This window comes from Cyclopterus lumpus, chromosome 3, assembly GCF_009769545.1.
Source record: "Cyclopterus lumpus isolate fCycLum1 chromosome 3, fCycLum1.pri, whole genome shotgun sequence".
NCBI lineage: Eukaryota > Metazoa > Chordata > Actinopteri > Perciformes > Cyclopteridae > Cyclopterus > Cyclopterus lumpus.
This window is the reverse complement of record NC_046968.1, coordinates 7,012,859-7,030,373: the sequence shown is the minus strand read 5'-3', so window position 1 is coordinate 7,030,373 and position 17,515 is coordinate 7,012,859. Positions and strand designations below refer to the sequence as shown.

The 17,515-nt window shown below is 46.5% G+C and overlaps 1 protein-coding gene across 9 annotated transcripts in view; it reads left to right on the top strand.

Annotated features, from left to right (window-relative positions):
- kif13ba (kinesin family member 13Ba) overlaps positions 1 to 12,805 on the top strand; it is a 36,131-nt gene extending 23,326 nt beyond the window's left edge. For 5 of the 9 annotated variants that reach the window (XM_034557569.1, XM_034557579.1, XM_034557587.1 and 2 more), the window contains 25 exons: positions 126 to 256; positions 391 to 477; positions 770 to 960; positions 2,219 to 2,498; positions 2,643 to 2,805; positions 2,912 to 3,067; positions 3,239 to 3,388; positions 3,870 to 3,995; positions 4,135 to 4,308; positions 4,416 to 4,573; positions 4,687 to 4,819; positions 4,939 to 5,094; positions 5,199 to 5,298; positions 5,406 to 5,532; positions 5,629 to 5,684; positions 5,783 to 5,907; positions 6,018 to 6,293; positions 6,402 to 6,554; positions 6,791 to 6,868; positions 6,990 to 7,037; positions 7,169 to 7,325; positions 7,998 to 8,128; positions 8,325 to 8,381; positions 9,186 to 9,765; positions 9,997 to 12,805. In XM_034557569.1, coding sequence (XP_034413460.1) covers positions 126 to 256; positions 391 to 477; positions 770 to 960; positions 2,219 to 2,498; positions 2,643 to 2,805; positions 2,912 to 3,067; positions 3,239 to 3,388; positions 3,870 to 3,995; positions 4,135 to 4,308; positions 4,416 to 4,573; positions 4,687 to 4,819; positions 4,939 to 5,094; positions 5,199 to 5,298; positions 5,406 to 5,532; positions 5,629 to 5,684; positions 5,783 to 5,907; positions 6,018 to 6,293; positions 6,402 to 6,554; positions 6,791 to 6,868; positions 6,990 to 7,037; positions 7,169 to 7,325; positions 7,998 to 8,128; positions 8,325 to 8,381; positions 9,186 to 9,765; positions 9,997 to 10,202 — 3,999 coding nt within the window. In that variant the 3' untranslated portion in view covers positions 10,203 to 12,805. Of the gene's footprint in view, positions 1 to 125; positions 257 to 390; positions 478 to 769; positions 961 to 2,218; positions 2,499 to 2,642; positions 2,806 to 2,911; positions 3,068 to 3,238; positions 3,389 to 3,869; positions 3,996 to 4,134; positions 4,309 to 4,415; positions 4,574 to 4,686; positions 4,820 to 4,938; positions 5,095 to 5,198; positions 5,299 to 5,405; positions 5,533 to 5,628; positions 5,685 to 5,782; positions 5,908 to 6,017; positions 6,294 to 6,401; positions 6,555 to 6,790; positions 6,869 to 6,989; positions 7,038 to 7,168; positions 7,326 to 7,997; positions 8,129 to 8,324; positions 8,440 to 9,185; positions 9,766 to 9,996 lie in introns of those variants that run through there. The other 4 variants (XM_034557615.1, XM_034557632.1, XM_034557624.1 and 1 more) reach the window with 4 other exon arrangements.
- The last annotated feature ends 4,710 nt before the right edge of the window (positions 12,806 to 17,515 follow it).

Sequence of the window (17,515 nt, the reverse complement as noted above, 5' to 3'; positions counted from 1 at the left end):
AAAGATGTATAACAAGAGCGTCTGCGATTGCATTTTGAAAGACAAAAGGGTGTGTGTAGGCTTTGATCCAGTAGACATGACAGTAAGTTGTATTGTTTAGTCATACCTCAAACTGTGTTTCTCAGGAACACACAAAGGTGGGCTCAGCGGACTCTCAGGACATCCAGCTGTGCGGCATGGGTATCCAGGCAGAACACTGCGTCATCGACATAGCGGCGGATTCTGCAGTCGTCCTCAGTCCCTACCGCAATGCTCGGTAAGGAACACCAACATCGCAGACCTCCAAAACTGAGCGTGCACCTGCAGCCACGGTTTGGAGTTGTTACCACTGGAGACGTCAGGCGTAAACAGTCAATCCTGATGTCATTGCTGTCTGTATTGTGTTTCTAGGACATGTGTTAATGGTTCTCCAGTGACCAGTGCTCTGCAGCTTCACCATGGGGACCGAATATTCTGGGGAAACAACCACTTCTTCAGGTAATTGATAAAATATTACTCAATAGTTGGTTGATCGGTTGTCTGTTAAATAAACATTATTAAAAATCAATGTTACATAAGTTGGCATCTCCTTTAATTACATATAACTTTCTTCAAAATATAAATTTACTCTATTTATTATTTAAAAACACACAGTTCTTCTTTGTATCTCAAATTTCTGTCATGTCCTAGCAAACGTTTATAGCACCATTTTAAAACATATACCACATATCGCTGATTAACCGATCCATACCAAACATTTTGATGGATTAACTGAACACCCTACCTGCAGGATCAACCTGCCGAAACGGCGCTCTCGGGGAGCTGAGGACGAGGACGGGGAGGGTGGCGTGATGAAGAACAGTGGTAGCAGTGAGCAGCTGGATGCGGATGGCGACACAGCCAGCGAAGTGTCCAGTGACGTCAGCTTCTCCTACGAGTTCGCCCAGACAGAGGTCATGATGAAGGCCCTGGGCAATAATGGTAAGGCGGCGTTAAGGATCTAAACATCGAACTATTTCTCTGTTGTAACGATGCTTCTCGGCAATCCATTGTATACCCTTGGAAAGCCTGTTTATTTCCCTTTTTTAAATGGTGCCCAATGTGTAAGGAACAGGCATTTGTGGGATGAGCCCATGAACAATTTGCCAAATCTTCTCTGCCAACGGCAAACAGCTTATTCTGCTGTTGCTATTGACTCTTGTTTGGTGGATTGGATGATTGAAGTCTATCAGTAACGAGGAAGAAACAAGACCATTTTATTTGAATAATTCAACAAACACAGCCACCGCAGCCTGGCGCCTCCTCCTCATGCTGGTCACCAGCCTGCTCACACACTGCTGTGGGATGGCATTCCACTTCTCAAGCAGGATTTTTTGCCAACGTGGTTGTGTTGGTCACTGAAGCACGAACGGCACGCCCAAGCTCATCAATTGGGTTGAGGCCATTGCATTCTCTCTACTCCCAAATTCTGTAGGTAGTCTCTGATGAACCCCGCTCAGTGGGGGCGAGCGTTGTCATCTTGGAGGATGGAGTTCGGTTCCCAGACTGTGGATAAATGGGATTGCCACTGGTTGCAGAATCTCATCTGGATATCTCTCTGCATTGAGATTACCTCCAATGGAGACGAGCCTCGTTTTTCCAGTGATGGGGATGCCGCCCCACACATCACACTGGCTGCACCGATAGAGTAACACCTTTTTGGTGGAGGCAGTGTGATGTGCGGGGTGGCATCCCCATCACTGGAAAAAACGAGGCTCGTCTCCATTGGAGGTAATCAGCATAGCGTTCTCCGCTTCATTCGCCACACTTTGACACTACAATCCAACTTCCGTAGGCAGAATCTGGACTCATCGCCGTACATAACGTTCCTCCACATGTGCAGGTTCCAGTGCAGGTGTTGCCGACACCAGCTCAAACAGGCCTGAAGCCATGGCAGAATAAGCTGTTTGCCGTTGGCAGAGAAGATTTGGCAACGTTTTAATGAGCGCAATCCGCATACTCAGCTATGCTGCTCATCCCAGTAAGGCATGAATAAATTAGGCACCGTTTGAAAGGGAAATAAACAGGCGTTCCAACGGTATATAACATGTATTGCCAAGACGCATTGTTACAACAGAGAAATAATCTACCAAACACAAACCTCTGAACTTTTTTGTTTTGATGTTTATATACTGCATTGACGGAGCATTAGTCAGTGTGGTCTCCTGTGTTTTCTGACTCCTACGTGTTCTCCCGTCAGACCCCATGCAAGCAGTCCTGCAATCTCTGGAGCGGCAGCATGAGGAGGAGAAGCGCTCCGCTCTGGAGCGGCAGAGGCAGATGTACGAGCAGGAACTCCAGCAGCTCCGCAAGAAGCTGAACCCGGACCGCCTGTCGACCGGCCCTTCTGGAGGGCCGGCGTCCGGCCAGCAAGGTCCAGGACAGCAGTCTCACTACCGCAGCCTGGAGAGACTCAGCATGGGAGGGATGAGTCATTCCACCAGCGCTCAGAGCAGACTGAGACAGTGGAATGAGGAAAGGTTGGCGCTTACACACTGAATTCATTTTATTATTTGATCTTTTTTGAATGTTCATTTGGATATGAATGCAAACTAAATGCGTTCCATTCCCTCCTCCTCGCCTCTGTCTCCCCTTCTTCCCGGCCCCCTCCGCTCCTCCTTCAGGGAAGCGGTGTTGGTCAGGAGTCTGCGGCGGTTGAGGGAGCAGATAGTGAGGGCAAACCTCCTGGTGCAGGAAGCCTGTTTCATCTCTGAGGAGCTGGAGCGACACACAGAGTACAGAGTCACTCTGCAAATTCCATCAGACAACCTCAACGCAAACCGCAAGGTCTTTCTCACATACACTCTCACACACACACACATGCACATGCACAGATCTCCCTGCCATCTGTTTTTAGCACAGACAAATCTCAAAATTATCTGTGTGTGTGTAGAGGGACGCAGTGCTCAGTGAACCAGCGATTCAGGTTCGACGCCGGTGTCGAGGGAAGCAGATCTGGAGTCTGGAGAAGATGGAGAACCGTCTGGTTGACATGAGAGAGCTCTACCAAGAGTGGCAGGACTACCATCTCCATCACCATGACAACCCTGTGAGTATACTTTACACATTTTCCGTGTGAAATAAATAAATAAATGTAACAGTTTGTAAACGACGAGCACTGTTGAGTCCTACTTGTGGTTACGATATGCTGAAACTCTCATTTCAGTAAAACAAAGTTGTCCTGTGTTGTATTCCACGTTCTCCTCACTTCCTTGTTCAGGTGATGCGCTCGTATTTCCGTCGAGCAGACCCGTTCTTTGATGAGCAGGAAAACCACAGTCTGATCGGCGTTGCAAACGTCTTCCTTTCCTGTCTCTTCTACGACGTCAAGCTGCAGTATGCTATTCCCATCATCAACCAGAAGGGGGAGGTAGGTAGTCCCAGACCGGTTGGTTATTGATTTGATTCCTCCATCTCTTTGTCATAAAAAAGGGAATCAATAAGGAATCAGAGCTTGGGAGATGGAGTCTCCAGACTTGGGGTATTATACATTTATTTAGTGTAGTTTCTGATGTGGTTTCTAAATTCCAAGCAGCTGCTCCTGTTCTTCTCTGTTACACCCACTCATAGTGACTTCCATTGAGATCAGCAGTCTTTTAGATTATGGATTATCATGGATGTCAGAGTTAAAAGTCACATGATTGTCAGATGATAATCATGTTTCCAGAATGCTTAAAGTATGATGGCAAAATACTACAAAGGTTGTAACAAGTCTAAGTACATTTCAGCTTGATTTTTACAATATAACTCCAAATGGTGGATGAGTAGCTTTAATCAACTTTCATTCACAGACCAATTTTCTTGGTATGATTAAAAGTAAAGGTGTTTTATAATGTTTCTCCGGTGTTCAGGTGGCAGGGCGTCTTCATGTGGAGGTGGTGAGGGTTGGAGGGGGATTAGAGGACAACATGGCCGGAGGAGATGAACCCGACAACAATCAAGACACTGAAATGCAGGATCGCAAACTAGTCTGCATGGTAAGACAGACAGCTCATCAGAGAGAAGTGCACTATCTCTGGTCATCAGACCTGGGTTTCTAATCCTTCCAGGAGGACCTGCACAGTCCTGCAAAAAGGTTTGTTTTGAAATTACTTTTGACCCGTGTTCCCTCTCCAGATTAAGATCCTGCAGGCCACTGGTCTTCCCCAGTACCTGTCCAACTTCGTCTTCTGTCAGTATTCATTCTGGGACCAACCTGAGCCCATCATCGTGGCTCCTGAAGTAGACCCAGCATCCTCATCGCCCAGCGCCAAGGACCCACACTGCATGGTGGTGTTTGACAGCTGCAAGGTGAAGCCTGGGCGGGCAACTATAGTCATTGTTGCCAGGTGATGTCGGGGGGGGACATTTCATTTATAAGTTGTTGGTGTACGACTGATCTTTCTTTGGTCCTGTAGGAGGTGGCAGTGTCGGTGACGGAGGATTTCATTGAATACCTGACTGAAGGGGCAGTTGCCATCGAGGTATTTGGACACAGACAGGCTGATGCTGGAAGAAACCCCGCCCTGTGGGACCTCAGCATCATCCAGGCAAAGACACGCTCACTACGAGACAGGTAAACAGTCATCTTGGACTTTTTGCATTCCCCTTTGCTTTGCGGTACATTCTGAAAATGCCACCTGATGCGCTGGTGTTGCCCAGATGTGCTGACGATGCTTCTTTTTGTAGGTGGAGCGAGGTAACGCGTCGCCTGGAGCTGTGGATTCAAATCCTGGAGATAAACGAGAACGGAGACTTTGTCCCGGTGGAAGTGGTTCCTGCTCGGGATGAGCGGACCGGGGGAATCTTCCAGCTTCGGCAGGTAGGAGCGAAGCCCTAACGCAACCCGCAGTCGACTTGATCACAGCAGGTGGAACGAGCAAACGTCCGCTCTGAAAAGCCAGCTCCTAAATATGTCCTGCTCCTCCTCCTCCTCTCCAGGGTCAGTCAAGGCGAATCCAGGTGGACTTGCGTTCGGTACAGGACTCGGGCACCATGCCTCTGATAGCCGAAATACTGCTCGCAGTGTCGGTGGGTTGTGTGGAGATCCGAAACACGGCAGCAGAACAGGAGGGAGATGAGATGGACAGCTATCAGGTAGATCAGTCGAATACAGCTCTGTCCACGGCTCGTTTGCCTCCTTCACTAAATTCCAAGCGAACTGAAGCTAAAGATGATTGACTGGTGGCTTTGTTGTGCAGGAAGGAGACCTGGAACGCTTGCGGCGGCAGTGGTTAGCTGCTCTCACCAAGAGACAGGAATACCTGGACCAGCACCTGCAGAGTCTGGTCGGCAAAGAAGGTAAAACACACATAAGTATACAAACATTCATAAAAACACGATTGCACATTCCGTGGTGTCTTTTAGTGTAGAAAGTGTTCAACGTATGAGCATTGTTGTGTGCACAGAAAAAACAGAGGATGACATGGAGAGGGAGGCCCAGCTGCTGGAGTGGCGCTTGACTCTGACGGAGGAGAGAAACGCTGTCATGGTGCCCTCTGCTGGCAGCGGCATTCCTGGAGCACCTGCTGAATGGTATGACACACGGCAGGATGTGTATTTCCTTGTGAAGGCCTCTCTCAACTTTACTTCCTTAAGCCACGGATTGTTGATCCCAATGTGTGTTCACAGGGTTCCTCTGCCGGGCATGGAGACTCATATTCCTGTCATCTTCCTCAACCTCAAACGTATGGCACTTCTTTGCTAAATACAATAAGCCTGCTCGCATGTTTGTTCTCTTCTACTCGCTGGCTGATTTGCAATGTTTTCTGCTGGCTCTCCTTAGCGGATGACCTCAGCTCTCAAGAGCAGTTTGAGGTTCCCGAGGCCGGAGGTTGGGACGCGACCCTGTGTGGAGAGGACGAGGACGACTTCTTTGACCTACAGATCGTCAAACACTACGACGGAGAGGTGAGGATGACGATGATGGAACCCTCGTGAGGTATTTTTTTTTCCCCCCCGAGGATGTCCTCTTGGGAAACCGTGTCGTAAGCTAAGCGTGTTTTTGTCGACCCCTGCAGGTCAAAGCAGAGGCATCGTGGGACTCTACCATCCACGAGTGTCCCCAGCTCAGTCGCGGGGGGGCGTGGCCGGAGCAGCGGGTGTACCTGACGATTCGCGTGGTGGTGCAGCTCAGCCACCCCGCCGACATGCAGCTGGTCCTGAGGAAGAGGATCTGCGTCAACGTCAACCCGGGCCGCCAGGGTTTTGCACACAACTTTCTCAGAAGGATGTCCGCCCGCAGCACCATACCTGGCTGCGGGGTCACCTTCGAGGTGGTCTCTAACATCCCTGGGGTAAGGCCAGGGGGGAGATATCAGGCATCTAGTGTTTTTGCTCTAGAATTTTTCAGTTGGGTGGATTATTTATTACAAATTTTGATGACGTTTTTTTTGTCCCATCAGGACGCACCTGGTTCAGAGGACAGGGAGATGCTGGCCAACCTCGCCGCCAGTGCACACAACAGCGATTCAGCTGATGACGAGGCCGCAATTGAGAAATACCTCCGCAGTGTCCTCAGTCTGGAGAACATCCTGACTCTGGATAGACTCAGACAGGTTAGTAAAGAAACTGGTCGAGGTACAATCTCTCAAGTCGATAGAAGTTAAGAAGATATATTTATCGAAAGGCAGGATTCAGTCACACAGAATATGTGAAGTTTTAACACACAGCAGCCTAGAAGACACACGGCGTGCTTCATTATTACATTTATCATGGTTGTAATGTCTTTTTACACTTAGTACTTTCAAGAGAGCACGTTCTAATATGTTGAAATGTGCTGCGTGTGTTGTAGGAGGTGGCAGTGAAAGAGCAACTGTCTAGCAGAGGGAAGAGCAACAGACGGAGCATCAGTTCTCCTTCTGTCCACAGGGTAAACACACATATTATGCCATTATAATGCACTGCAGGATCATTTAAATAAGTACAATATAATAGGATTTCCCTCAATATACTCTCTCTCTCTCTTTCTCACTCTGTCCATCCATCCTCAGCTGTCTGGAAGTAGACAAGACCTGTCCACAACTTGCCTGGACGACAAGGTAACACTATTTGCTTCTTGCCTCTACATGTTGACTTTTCTCAACAGCAGCTGGTCAGTGATGAGTTAGAATATGATCAATAACACGTTTTCAAACCAATGTCCTTTTGTCTCTTCCTGTCTGTGTCTCAGGGTCGATGGGAGAGTCAGCAGGACATCTTCATGCCTTCACAGTTTTACCGCACCCTCCCCCGGCCCGCCTCTTCCCCTTCCACCTACTCCACCTCCCTGTCTTCATCCTCGACTCCCTTCGGCATGTCGCCCCCACAGAACCAGGAGCCAGAGCAAGGTAAACCTCCTCCCTTTACCCCTTCTGCCCTTACTCTCTCCTCTAGCATACTTCCTATGTCCCTTTTCCTCCACACTCCCAACTTCCCCTCCTCCCAGTTCTTTCACCCTTCTCTCCTTAACTGGTTCATCCATTTCTACTCCATGCTGGTTCATGAGACTCCACTCCTTTTGTTTGATGTTGCCACAAATATCATTGTTTCATGGTCTCAATGCTCTGTTCCCTTTCTCCCCGGCAAAAGTGATGCGTCTCTTCCTACCTGCTCCTTTTGGTGCCGCTTGCATCCATTTCGTCTAACGCAGTGCTGCGAACTTCCTTCCCATCCTTCCTCGTGGTCATTACCAAAGCCTCCCTGTGTAATCAGTTGCTCTGAGTGGTTTATTGTGCATGTCATAATTCATGTGATTGTGACGTGGTTTAGATTAATTCCGTTAACAAAAATGAATAGTTGTTTTTTTCCGCATTGTTATTGCTAAATCAACCGTCGGTGTGTCTTATTGCTGGCTCATGTCTCCTTCTGGCAGTCTATCACTGTGTTGTTGGGGGGTGTTTTGGGCCATTTCCTGGACCCACTTTCAACTTTCTCTTAATCTTTCACACCTCCTTTACCTCCCACACCTGCTCCACTTTTTCCTCTCCTCTCCTCTCCTCTCCTCACCCCCCTCTCCCCAGGTCGCTCAGGACTTGCTGCCTCTTATCTTTCAGTTAAGGCGCTGGTCCCTCAGATGCCCAAACTGCTCAAGTCTCTGTTTCCGGCTCGTGACGAAAAGAAGGAGCTGAGACCGTCGCCACACAACCAGCAGGTCAGCAGCGCTCAGTGCTTCGTTTTACTGTGTGACTGGTGGAGCAGGCTGGGACCCAGTTAGCCTCGCAGATTACAAATAACAACTATATAATTAGTAGTAAATGATGCCGAGTCCAACTGTGGCAGCAAGGTACAGGAATGCAAACATGTGCATGTGTTGTCGTGTCGTGACCGTGTTTGTTGTTACCCGGCAGCATGTCCCTCGCATCGTGACATCAGGAGGGGACGACAGTCGAGTGAAAGCCGACGCGGTGAGATTGGTTCACTTTCCCCTCGAGACTTTCTGTTGTTGGGTCCCCTGTCGCTCAGGTTGGGATTTTATGTAACGATTTGATCAATATGGGCATTGATTTGTGCCAAAACATTGCAAAAATCCTTCGCTTTTTGTGAAATTGTAATTGGATGAAATTATTGGTCTGATTATTGGTCTGTGGATAAGCACTGCAGCTTTCATCCATCTGATACACAAGTCATATTCAAGCTGCACAACACTGACCGCAATCGCAGTCCCTCTGCACATAAATTGTCTACTGCCATACTGCGTTAGAGGGTCTGTGCAGATATTTATTACTGCCCCCTCCCCCCCATAAATATCTCGACTGACGGAGACGGCGAATCAGAAGAGGCTGAGATAATCCTGTATTTTGGTCCACAGTATGAGCCAAGCTCAAGATGGATCATAACACCTCCAATAATGCTTTCTGTTGGACCCACTCTGCCTGGGAAATACTCCCGTCTTATAAATGCCTTCAACCAGTGTGTGTGCGTGTGTGTGTGTGTGTGTGGCTTTGTTCCAAAGACCTTTTCATGTATTTACTCATTAGCCCAGAGGGTGACTGTGTTCTTTTTTTGATGTCGAGCAGCGTGTGGCTGCAAATGTCAATGTTTTCATGTTGCACATAACAGACCCGAGATTTAAGAGCACCTGATTGGTCCAAAAAGGTGACCGTGACATTTTTGGGGAAGTTGATTATTATTGTTGATTTCTGTCCTGTTTTGTCTTGCACGCTCTCGTCTGTCCCTCTGTTCCCGTGGCAACCATTGGCTTCCTGTAGACCGCACTTCTACGGCCCCCGGCCAAAGACAGACGGGCAGAGTTCCCAGAGGTCCCTCCTCTTCCTGTGCATGACCCGCATGACATCACCCCCCTCAGCCCCCTCAGCCAGTCATCAAGCGGCTACTTCTCCAGTAGTGTTTCTACGGTTACCCTCTCTGACGTCCTCCAACCCTCCTCCTCGTCATCCTCCCTCCTGGCTGCCGAGGCCGCGTTACCCACAAACCCCCAGCGGCAGGGTGCTTACAGGAACGATGTTGTAACCTCTCCTTCTCAGTGTGGCACCAAGACGGCCGCCGTTGCTCCACCCGCCTCCCACAGCTCAGCCAATCACAACAACGGCACACCAGAAAACTCCTTCCCTGAACACGAGCTGGTCAACTCGGGAGGAGGAGGCTTTGAGAGGCTGGAAATCTTTATGGACGATGACGAGTGCAGCCAGGACGACGTACTGCCCGATTGGCTGACAGAAGGGGCGTATGTTACAGTAGGAAGCAATAAGGCCGGGACGGTGCGTTATGTGGGAATGACGCAGTTCGCTGAAGGACTGTGGGTGGGTGTGGAACTGGACACCCCTGTAGGTAAGTACACAATTAAAGGGCTACACGCAAATGACGTAAATACATGAGAAACCACTTCCTCAAACACCATGTTTCAACAGTAAAAAGAGTACACTGTAGTTTAGTAATGGTCACAAACTTTTGATTTGCCATGATTACAGTACTGCCTTTTGATTGGTGGAGCTGACCACAGATTACTTCTGAAGGACATCCGACTGCCCCTGATGCCCTCCTTTGTTTTCCTCCCCGCAGGTAAAAATGACGGTTCGGTCGGAGGTCATCGGTATTTCCACTGCAAACCGGGTTACGGGGTGCTGGTTCGCCCGGACCGGCTCTCCTACCGCGATCAGACCAGCCGGCGCACGGGAGACTTCGCTGCTCCCGCCCATGTCCCCGTGTTGCGAGGAGAAGCCATTGTTGCCCGCCGGGGGGAGAACCGCAAGTCCTGGAGCAGTTGAGACAGAGAAAGTGGGAGCTGGATGGGAGAGATGAACTCCCCACAGCCCTCTTCTTCCTCCTCTTCTTCTTCTTCCTCTCCTCCCAGCTATGCAACAGGCTCAAACATCAGAACTGACACACTGCCTACCCTCCTATTGTTTAAAGATACACCCACTGCATCCCTTCATGAGCAATGGATGGAACAGTACAATAAAGACAATGAAGAGATCATACAGAGCGAAGGCAAGGAAGTTGATGAAAGACTATGCAGAGTATCGACAAGTCCGTGGAAGGACTATTTATCATGTGGGAAGAAAATGCTAAATGAATGGCGGTCAATGGGAAGACTGCTGAGTGAATGTGGGGAGTGGGTTGGACGCCGCGGCAAAACATTTCCTCAGAGCTGACATACAGGGATGCAAACTAGTCATTTAAAAAAAATAAAATCCCACTTCACTTCTGAGAATATATATTTAAAGACAAAACACTTCTAGAATGAAAAGGCTTTATCTTTTCCACTTGGATGCTGGCTATTATAATTATAATTATGTTTGCCTTTTTCTTCTATCCACCATTCACAACTAGATTATTCGTAGTCTTGGCTTCAAGGAATATTTAATAGATTTTTTTTCTTTTGCATTTGTTATTCTTTCACATCTCACTATCATGCGATTTTAACAAAAATGGACAAATTAATATCCTTTTTATATTTGGGACCAGTCGCACTGTGCGTTTGCATCCCTGGATATGACGTCTCCGCTCCTGAGGCCGCGTCTCCCAGAATCCTCTGCTCCGGCTGCCGCTCCCCTCAACTCTTCGTCTCCGGACTAAACTCTTTGATGATTTTGTTTGAGACTCGTCTCCTCTTCCTGGACTCCTTTTTTGTCTTTTTGAAGATGGCTCCTCCCAGAATGTGCCTTCACCATGGCTTGGTTTGCATTTGTATGTTCTCTTTTATTTAATTTCTGTTATCCGTGTTGGTGTTGAAGAGATTCTGCCTTGTGCAAAGTGTGAGGTGATCTCAGGGACCGCAGAGGGGGAAAAGGACGAGGAGGTGTGTGTGTGTGTGTGTGTCTGTAAATGTACAGTGTTGGCCTATGTGCACAGATAAGTTCATATTGTTGTAGTTGTGTCGATGTTAAAGACTGTAAGGCAGGAAAAGTTGTGTCCTTTTGCGGGACAAAGCCACTATGGGAGCAAGTTGCTTGTACTGGGAGGCTTTAAAAGTCGATTTTGCACTGGAGGCGTTGGATGAGATAAGAAGCATCAGTATGTGGGCGGGACGCGGTGGCGGTGCAGCGGGACGAGAGGCGGCCGAGCCAACGAGCGGCGTGGAAATGGTGGTCGATGGCGTTCTCAATCTGGTGGACGTCTTGGCACCGGGCCGGCCGTCCGACCCGCTGTGACTGACGTTGTGGACACTAGGGGGCGCTGTAGCGCTCCGGTGTGGTCGGTGGGAATGGGCATGTGTACGTGTGTTGAGGAGAAGAAAGTGAGAAGGGCAGCAGAAGCTCTGCTGGCTATTTTAACGCTCGGGAAGAGAATCGATTTGCTTCTATGCATTGTTTTGTTTGTTTTTTCATTCATTTTCAAACGGGAGAAGAATAACTGGGAGAACGAGCAGGAAAGCAGGTGTGACTGAACATTCCCAGTGGCACGGAGAGTGTGGGATGAAATGCAAGATACCGATTTTGGGGTGAAAACAATAATAATAAAAAGATTTTCCTCTTGAGCATCACATTCCAGAGGGACCTTTTCTCTGTGTGTCGTTGTGGGGAAAGCATTAGCAGCATAACTCGGTGTCTACAGACTTTAACGTCTCCCACCACTTCACGAGGAACGTGTGTAACCCTTTTTACTCATGAGGAGTACTGCCCAGTGGTTTTAATGTCTCCTGTCGCTCTGGGAGAGCTCTGTAAAGTCTGAGAAGGGGAGTGGTCCTTTTTTAATGACCTACATTAAGGTCGGAGTGTAAAGCGTTTGGCTTCAGTCGTCCTGAGTCTCACGTGAGCGATGGGGACGTTCTGATTGGTTGATGATGGAAAAGTAACATTTCATATCATCATCTTGATCGGCATCACTCGGTTACTTTAGTGCCATGTCTCGTTTATTAACGACTGATGACGACGAACATGAATGTGCTTATTATCATAGGCGTTTTCTATGGTGACGCAGACCTGTTCCTCACGCGATGATGCACACATATGACCATTTCATCTGGAGGACGGCGTGCACGTGAAACGCACTTTGTGTTTTCCAAACACTGCCATCGTCTTTTTAATGGATGCAACATGTTTTTGTTTTTTTATCACGCGTCTTCTTAATTCGAGAGGCCTGAATTTTAGTATTTATATTTAAATGCTTGTACACATGCATTTATCGCATGAAAATTGATGAACGCCTTTTTCTTCTTTTTTTTTAATTATTATATTGCACAAATGAGTCAATGAAAATTGCTGCTATTAGCATTGTAAAATCTACCTGTAAATGGAACGGTTGATTTATCTAACGCTCTGAATCTTTTACTGTGTACTAGATTGGGATTCCAGTAGTTAAGTTTAGTTTTTTTTAACCCCCAGATGGAGACGCTAAAGCCCTTTTGGTTGAAGTGGTAAAAAAAAAACAAAAAAAAAACAGATCCTCGAAATGAGGCCCTTTCGTGAGCTGCTGAACGTGTAATGTGGGACGAGGAGACGCCATGTCACCGTCGTTTAGTTATGATCCGAGTGGTTCATATCTGACACAGCAGACCTCTGCTAGGTCGTTGCTATTGGTGGCTGTCTGGTAGGTTAGTAGTTGGCCAATTGGAGAGTGGTTTGGAGGGTGTGTGTGTGTGTGTTTGAGTGAGAGAGAGAGAGAGAGAGAGACCTGGCTCTGACTCAGTAATGTCTGCGAGTTCTTGCCAAGATGGAAAAATGACCACCAGCTGCCACTTTCCTTGATCCACTTTAGGACTTCAGCTGAGGGGGGCAACAAACTCTCTGGACTAGTTCTAAAGCCCCCCCCCTCCCCTCTGTGGCTGGTGGACTCTCCCGTCCTGGTCTTGGCTCGCGGTACTGTTCTAGGGGTTCGAGATCACTTCAGGCTTCTGGATGTCCCTCGTATGTGTCGGTGCCTCAGAAAACCATGTGACCGAGTTTCTTCCTCACGCTGTTTTCATATCGACGACGCTTCAGTTGATTTGCACAAAAGCCCCCCCCCCCCCCCCCCCCTCAGTTTGCAGCGTCGTACGTGCATTACTTTATCAGATTAAGTGTGACGCTGACATTAGATGTAAAGAGAAAAGAAGGCAGCTTGCCTGATGCCCGGCAGAACATTTCAATAAGGAACTGTAAAGAGAAAAGAGAATGGATCTGATGATGTAACTTGTGATTCGTGGCCACTGCAGAGATTAGAGCAAAGCCAGAAGTGTTATTTATGTGACCATCAACCCTCACAACCACATCCAGTTTGACTTTTATTGATGCGATTTGTGTCCCAGCATATTCCTATTTATCTGTTTCAATCTTCCCCTCAGACTGTTGTTTTGTTGCTTTCTTTTCTTTTGTTTTAAATGCTTCTGTTTCGCCCCTAATTGGGCCCCATATCTGCGCTGCGTTCACCTCCGGTTGCATTTCCTGTTGCTCTGTGGGACGAGCGGAGCGACTCGTCCTCCGCCCCGCTGAGGCCTTCGACCTTCGACCTTCAACCAAACGCAGCATCACTGCTGTACTATGAAACTTGTTGTTCAACAATAATATGAAAACCATTCTGGTTTACTGTTTAAATTTGTTTAAAAAGACGGAGCAGCTTCATCTTCATTTGGTGAAGATGAAGCTGCTGTTTTCAAATATAGACGTCAAAGGGACTTCGGAATAAGCTTCTCACTGATTTAAGCTCCTGTATTACTGCCTTGCTGGAGGGGCCCGGCTTCAACACAGGGAATTGTATAGACCACCATAACATCATCGGATCAGTGGATCTCCAACCCGCCGAGGCTCATCACCAGATCTGAGGTGGTGTTGTTTTTAAAAAACATTTAACCGGCAGAAAAGTAGCTGGCTTTATTTTTTATTTTTGACAGGCACTACAACTACTACACGTTTTCCTGCCTTGTGTTCACCTTTTTTTTGTTGTTGTTGTTGTTGTTACTACCTCTTTCTCGCCTCTCCAGAGTGATCTGCCAACTTCTTCCCTGAGGCCTTTTTTTTCTTTCTTTTTTTTTAAGCTGACAAAGAGTTTCAACCCACTTCGCTACTCAACTGGCCCCCAGTTCACCGTTCTGTGTTCTCTCATATTAGAATAAACCACACAGACGCAGTGCAGCCCTGTTGCTGCTTTGGCTTGTTGTTGTTTTGCAATAACCAATTATTTCAACAGCCGAGGATTCAGATACAACTTCTCATCTTGGTGCATTTTTTTTATTTTATTTTTAAAGGCAGTTGTTATCAACGCAATGTTGCATTCAAATGTCCTCGGTAACGTGTGTGTGTGTGTGTGTGTGTGTGTGTGTGTGTGTGTGTGTGTGTGTGTGTGTGTGTGTGTGTGTGTGTGTGTGTGTGTGTGTGTGTGTGTGTGTGTGTGTGTGTGTGTGTGTGTGTGTGTGTGTGTGTGTGTGTGTGTGTGTGTGTGTGTGTGTGTGTGTGTGTGTGTGTGTGTGTGTGTGTGTGTGTGTGTGTGTGTGTGTGTGTGTGTGTGTGTGTGTGTGTGTGTGTGTGTGTGTGTGTGTGTGTGTGTGTGTGTGTGTCTCTCAAGTTTGGGTTTTGATTAATTTAAGTTAATGTAATTCTATGCTGCAATCCAAAGAATAAATGTGTATTATAATACATTTTTATCATCTGAACAGTAATATGGTAGGAAAAAAAATAAAGGAAGATTTAAAAGAGTTTGTTTATTATTTGCGTCTTCTCCTGAGGTTTTTCTTCAAAAACGTAACGTTGCTTCTCTGGCTGAATATTTATTGTTTGACTCTGGGACAGTTTAAGGTACTCGGACCTCGTACGCACACAACAACAAAACAAGACGCACTGCATGGACTCGGATCACGTTTTTATTCCCTTGTAAATAGAATATCAATAAAAACACCTTTAAAAATAACATAAGGTTTATCCAACAGATGAAAAAGTAACAAAAGGCATATGCAGATCTTCCACATAGCGATTACAGAACAGTCTACCGTCCAAAAAAGGCACTAAATCTTGAAATAGAAAAGAACGAGGGATACAAATCAAAGTGAAACAACAAACTTCCTGCTGAGGTTTGATATTTTCATTCTATAGAGAATCATTGAATCATTTATTGCCAAAATGAAATGGAAACAACTCGTTGTTTTTTTTTCTTTACATGACTGATAAAATGTTGGAACCTTTTTTTTTAAAGTATTTATTTACAATCATCGGCTGATTTAATGAAGACATTAAAACTGGAACATCTACATTTTATGATTCATGTTTGTTTGTTTTTACCTAAAAGAAAAAAAATACAACAGCCAATGTCAGCCAACATTCAGTTCTGAGGCGAACTGACTGAAGCCACGTTGGCGACGCAGTCGTGGGACCTCTCCGTTTGCTCCCGCGGGCTGACCTCAGGTCAGATCAAGACACCTTTAACGACACGTTTACTGCGTGAAGGGACCGGAAACATCAAAGTGAACACCTGGCGTCCGAGACACGGGCCGCGTTTCTTTTGTTTCCGGTTTGAACTCTTCCTTTTTAAACGAAGCAGTACGGAAAGGCAACGGAGGGCTGAAGGCCATACAACCGCATGTTAATGAAGAGGTCAGAAACAAGGCGCTGAATCGAACTGGAAGAGCAAATAAAGATAAAGTATTTACTGTGTTAGATTTCCGTGATCACTTTGACTTTTGGTGCGTTTCAAGTTGATTATAATGATAATAAACACTTTAAAAACACTTGTGAAGAGACAGTGTGGGGCCTGAAACTGAAAGCAAAGTGAAACGCGACGGGAAATGAGATAAAAAGATCAAGAGTTTGCGTTTGTTATTTTGGAGTTTCACATGGACTATTTTTTGGATTCATTTGAATTCTCATGTTTTTCCATTTAATTTTCCTTTCAGATTTATGGGCTCTAAAATAACACACACAAAAGAGCCCTCCTTTGTTTCACACTTCATAAGAAGACCATGAAGGCAGCCACTGAAATGGTTTAAAATCCTGAAATCTCAAAACAGCACATAGTCTTAAATGAACCCATAGATTCACCTTAGAAAGGCTTCTGCTTGGCAGATAGAAAACAGATCATTAAAAGTGCTAACCCTGTAGTTAGACGTATATTTTGGTGTAAATAATTCAAACGGATGACAGAAAAAGCTACATCACTGACTCATGATGACTCGAGAGTTTTACAAACGCTCAAAGCGAGTGACACCTGGGGCAGCAATTAAAAGAGAGACAATCCACCACAAAGACGTTCAATCTGAATCTAACACTGACGACTTGTGTTAGTATTCCACCAGGCTGAGGGGGAAGCTCTCATACACAATATACACACATCATATGTTAAGTATGTCTTGGACTTGGTGGAAGCAGGAGCTTATGAACGATATATTTTTAAGAGTGGAATTTCCCTTTATGTTCAAACTCAATAGTTATTGGCTCAAGTTCAAGAAGGAATTTCCCTTTTAGAGGACACCGACATTTCTGATCCCAGATCAGCCAGTGAGCCGCCTTTACAGCCACATCACAGTTTGTCTCCTCCGAATAAATCGTCTCCAGTTACTTTTACCCCCCGACTGCCTGGACTTCTATTCACATTGAAGCAGCCTGAGGAACCTGCGGGGTGTAGCTTATAGCTGAGCGGGGTTAAGTGAGGTATTCGTGTTGAGTTTGTTGAACTCTGAATGAGTAGCCTGTAAAGCACCTGGTGATGAACAGCGATGAACCGGTTAGTGTTGGCCGACACAGAACATCGTGTTAACTTCTTGCATTGCTTTCTAGTCCAGTGATGAATGTACAGCCATTGTGGAAGTCCTTCCTCATGCACTGATCGTGTGTTATAAACACAATAAATAAGGCACTTCAACTGAAGAAACGTAGGGTACATGTGTGTGGAACAGAAACATTACTGAAATCATTCTGGATGTGCCGGATCTCCTAGTAACCGAGGCTCCAAACTCTGGTATTATTTACTCTTTAACTAGTGAGAAAGTGTTAATGTGTCACAAGAAGGTCACGCGATACCGCAACGCACACGCTAACTACACTTACGCTAACTACACTTACACAAACGAGAAGGAGGTTTCAAGGTCTGATGGAACTTCTACAGCTATCAGCTACTGAACTTGAGCGTCAACAATAACATGTAGCATTTCATTTAGAACCTGAACGATTAAAAA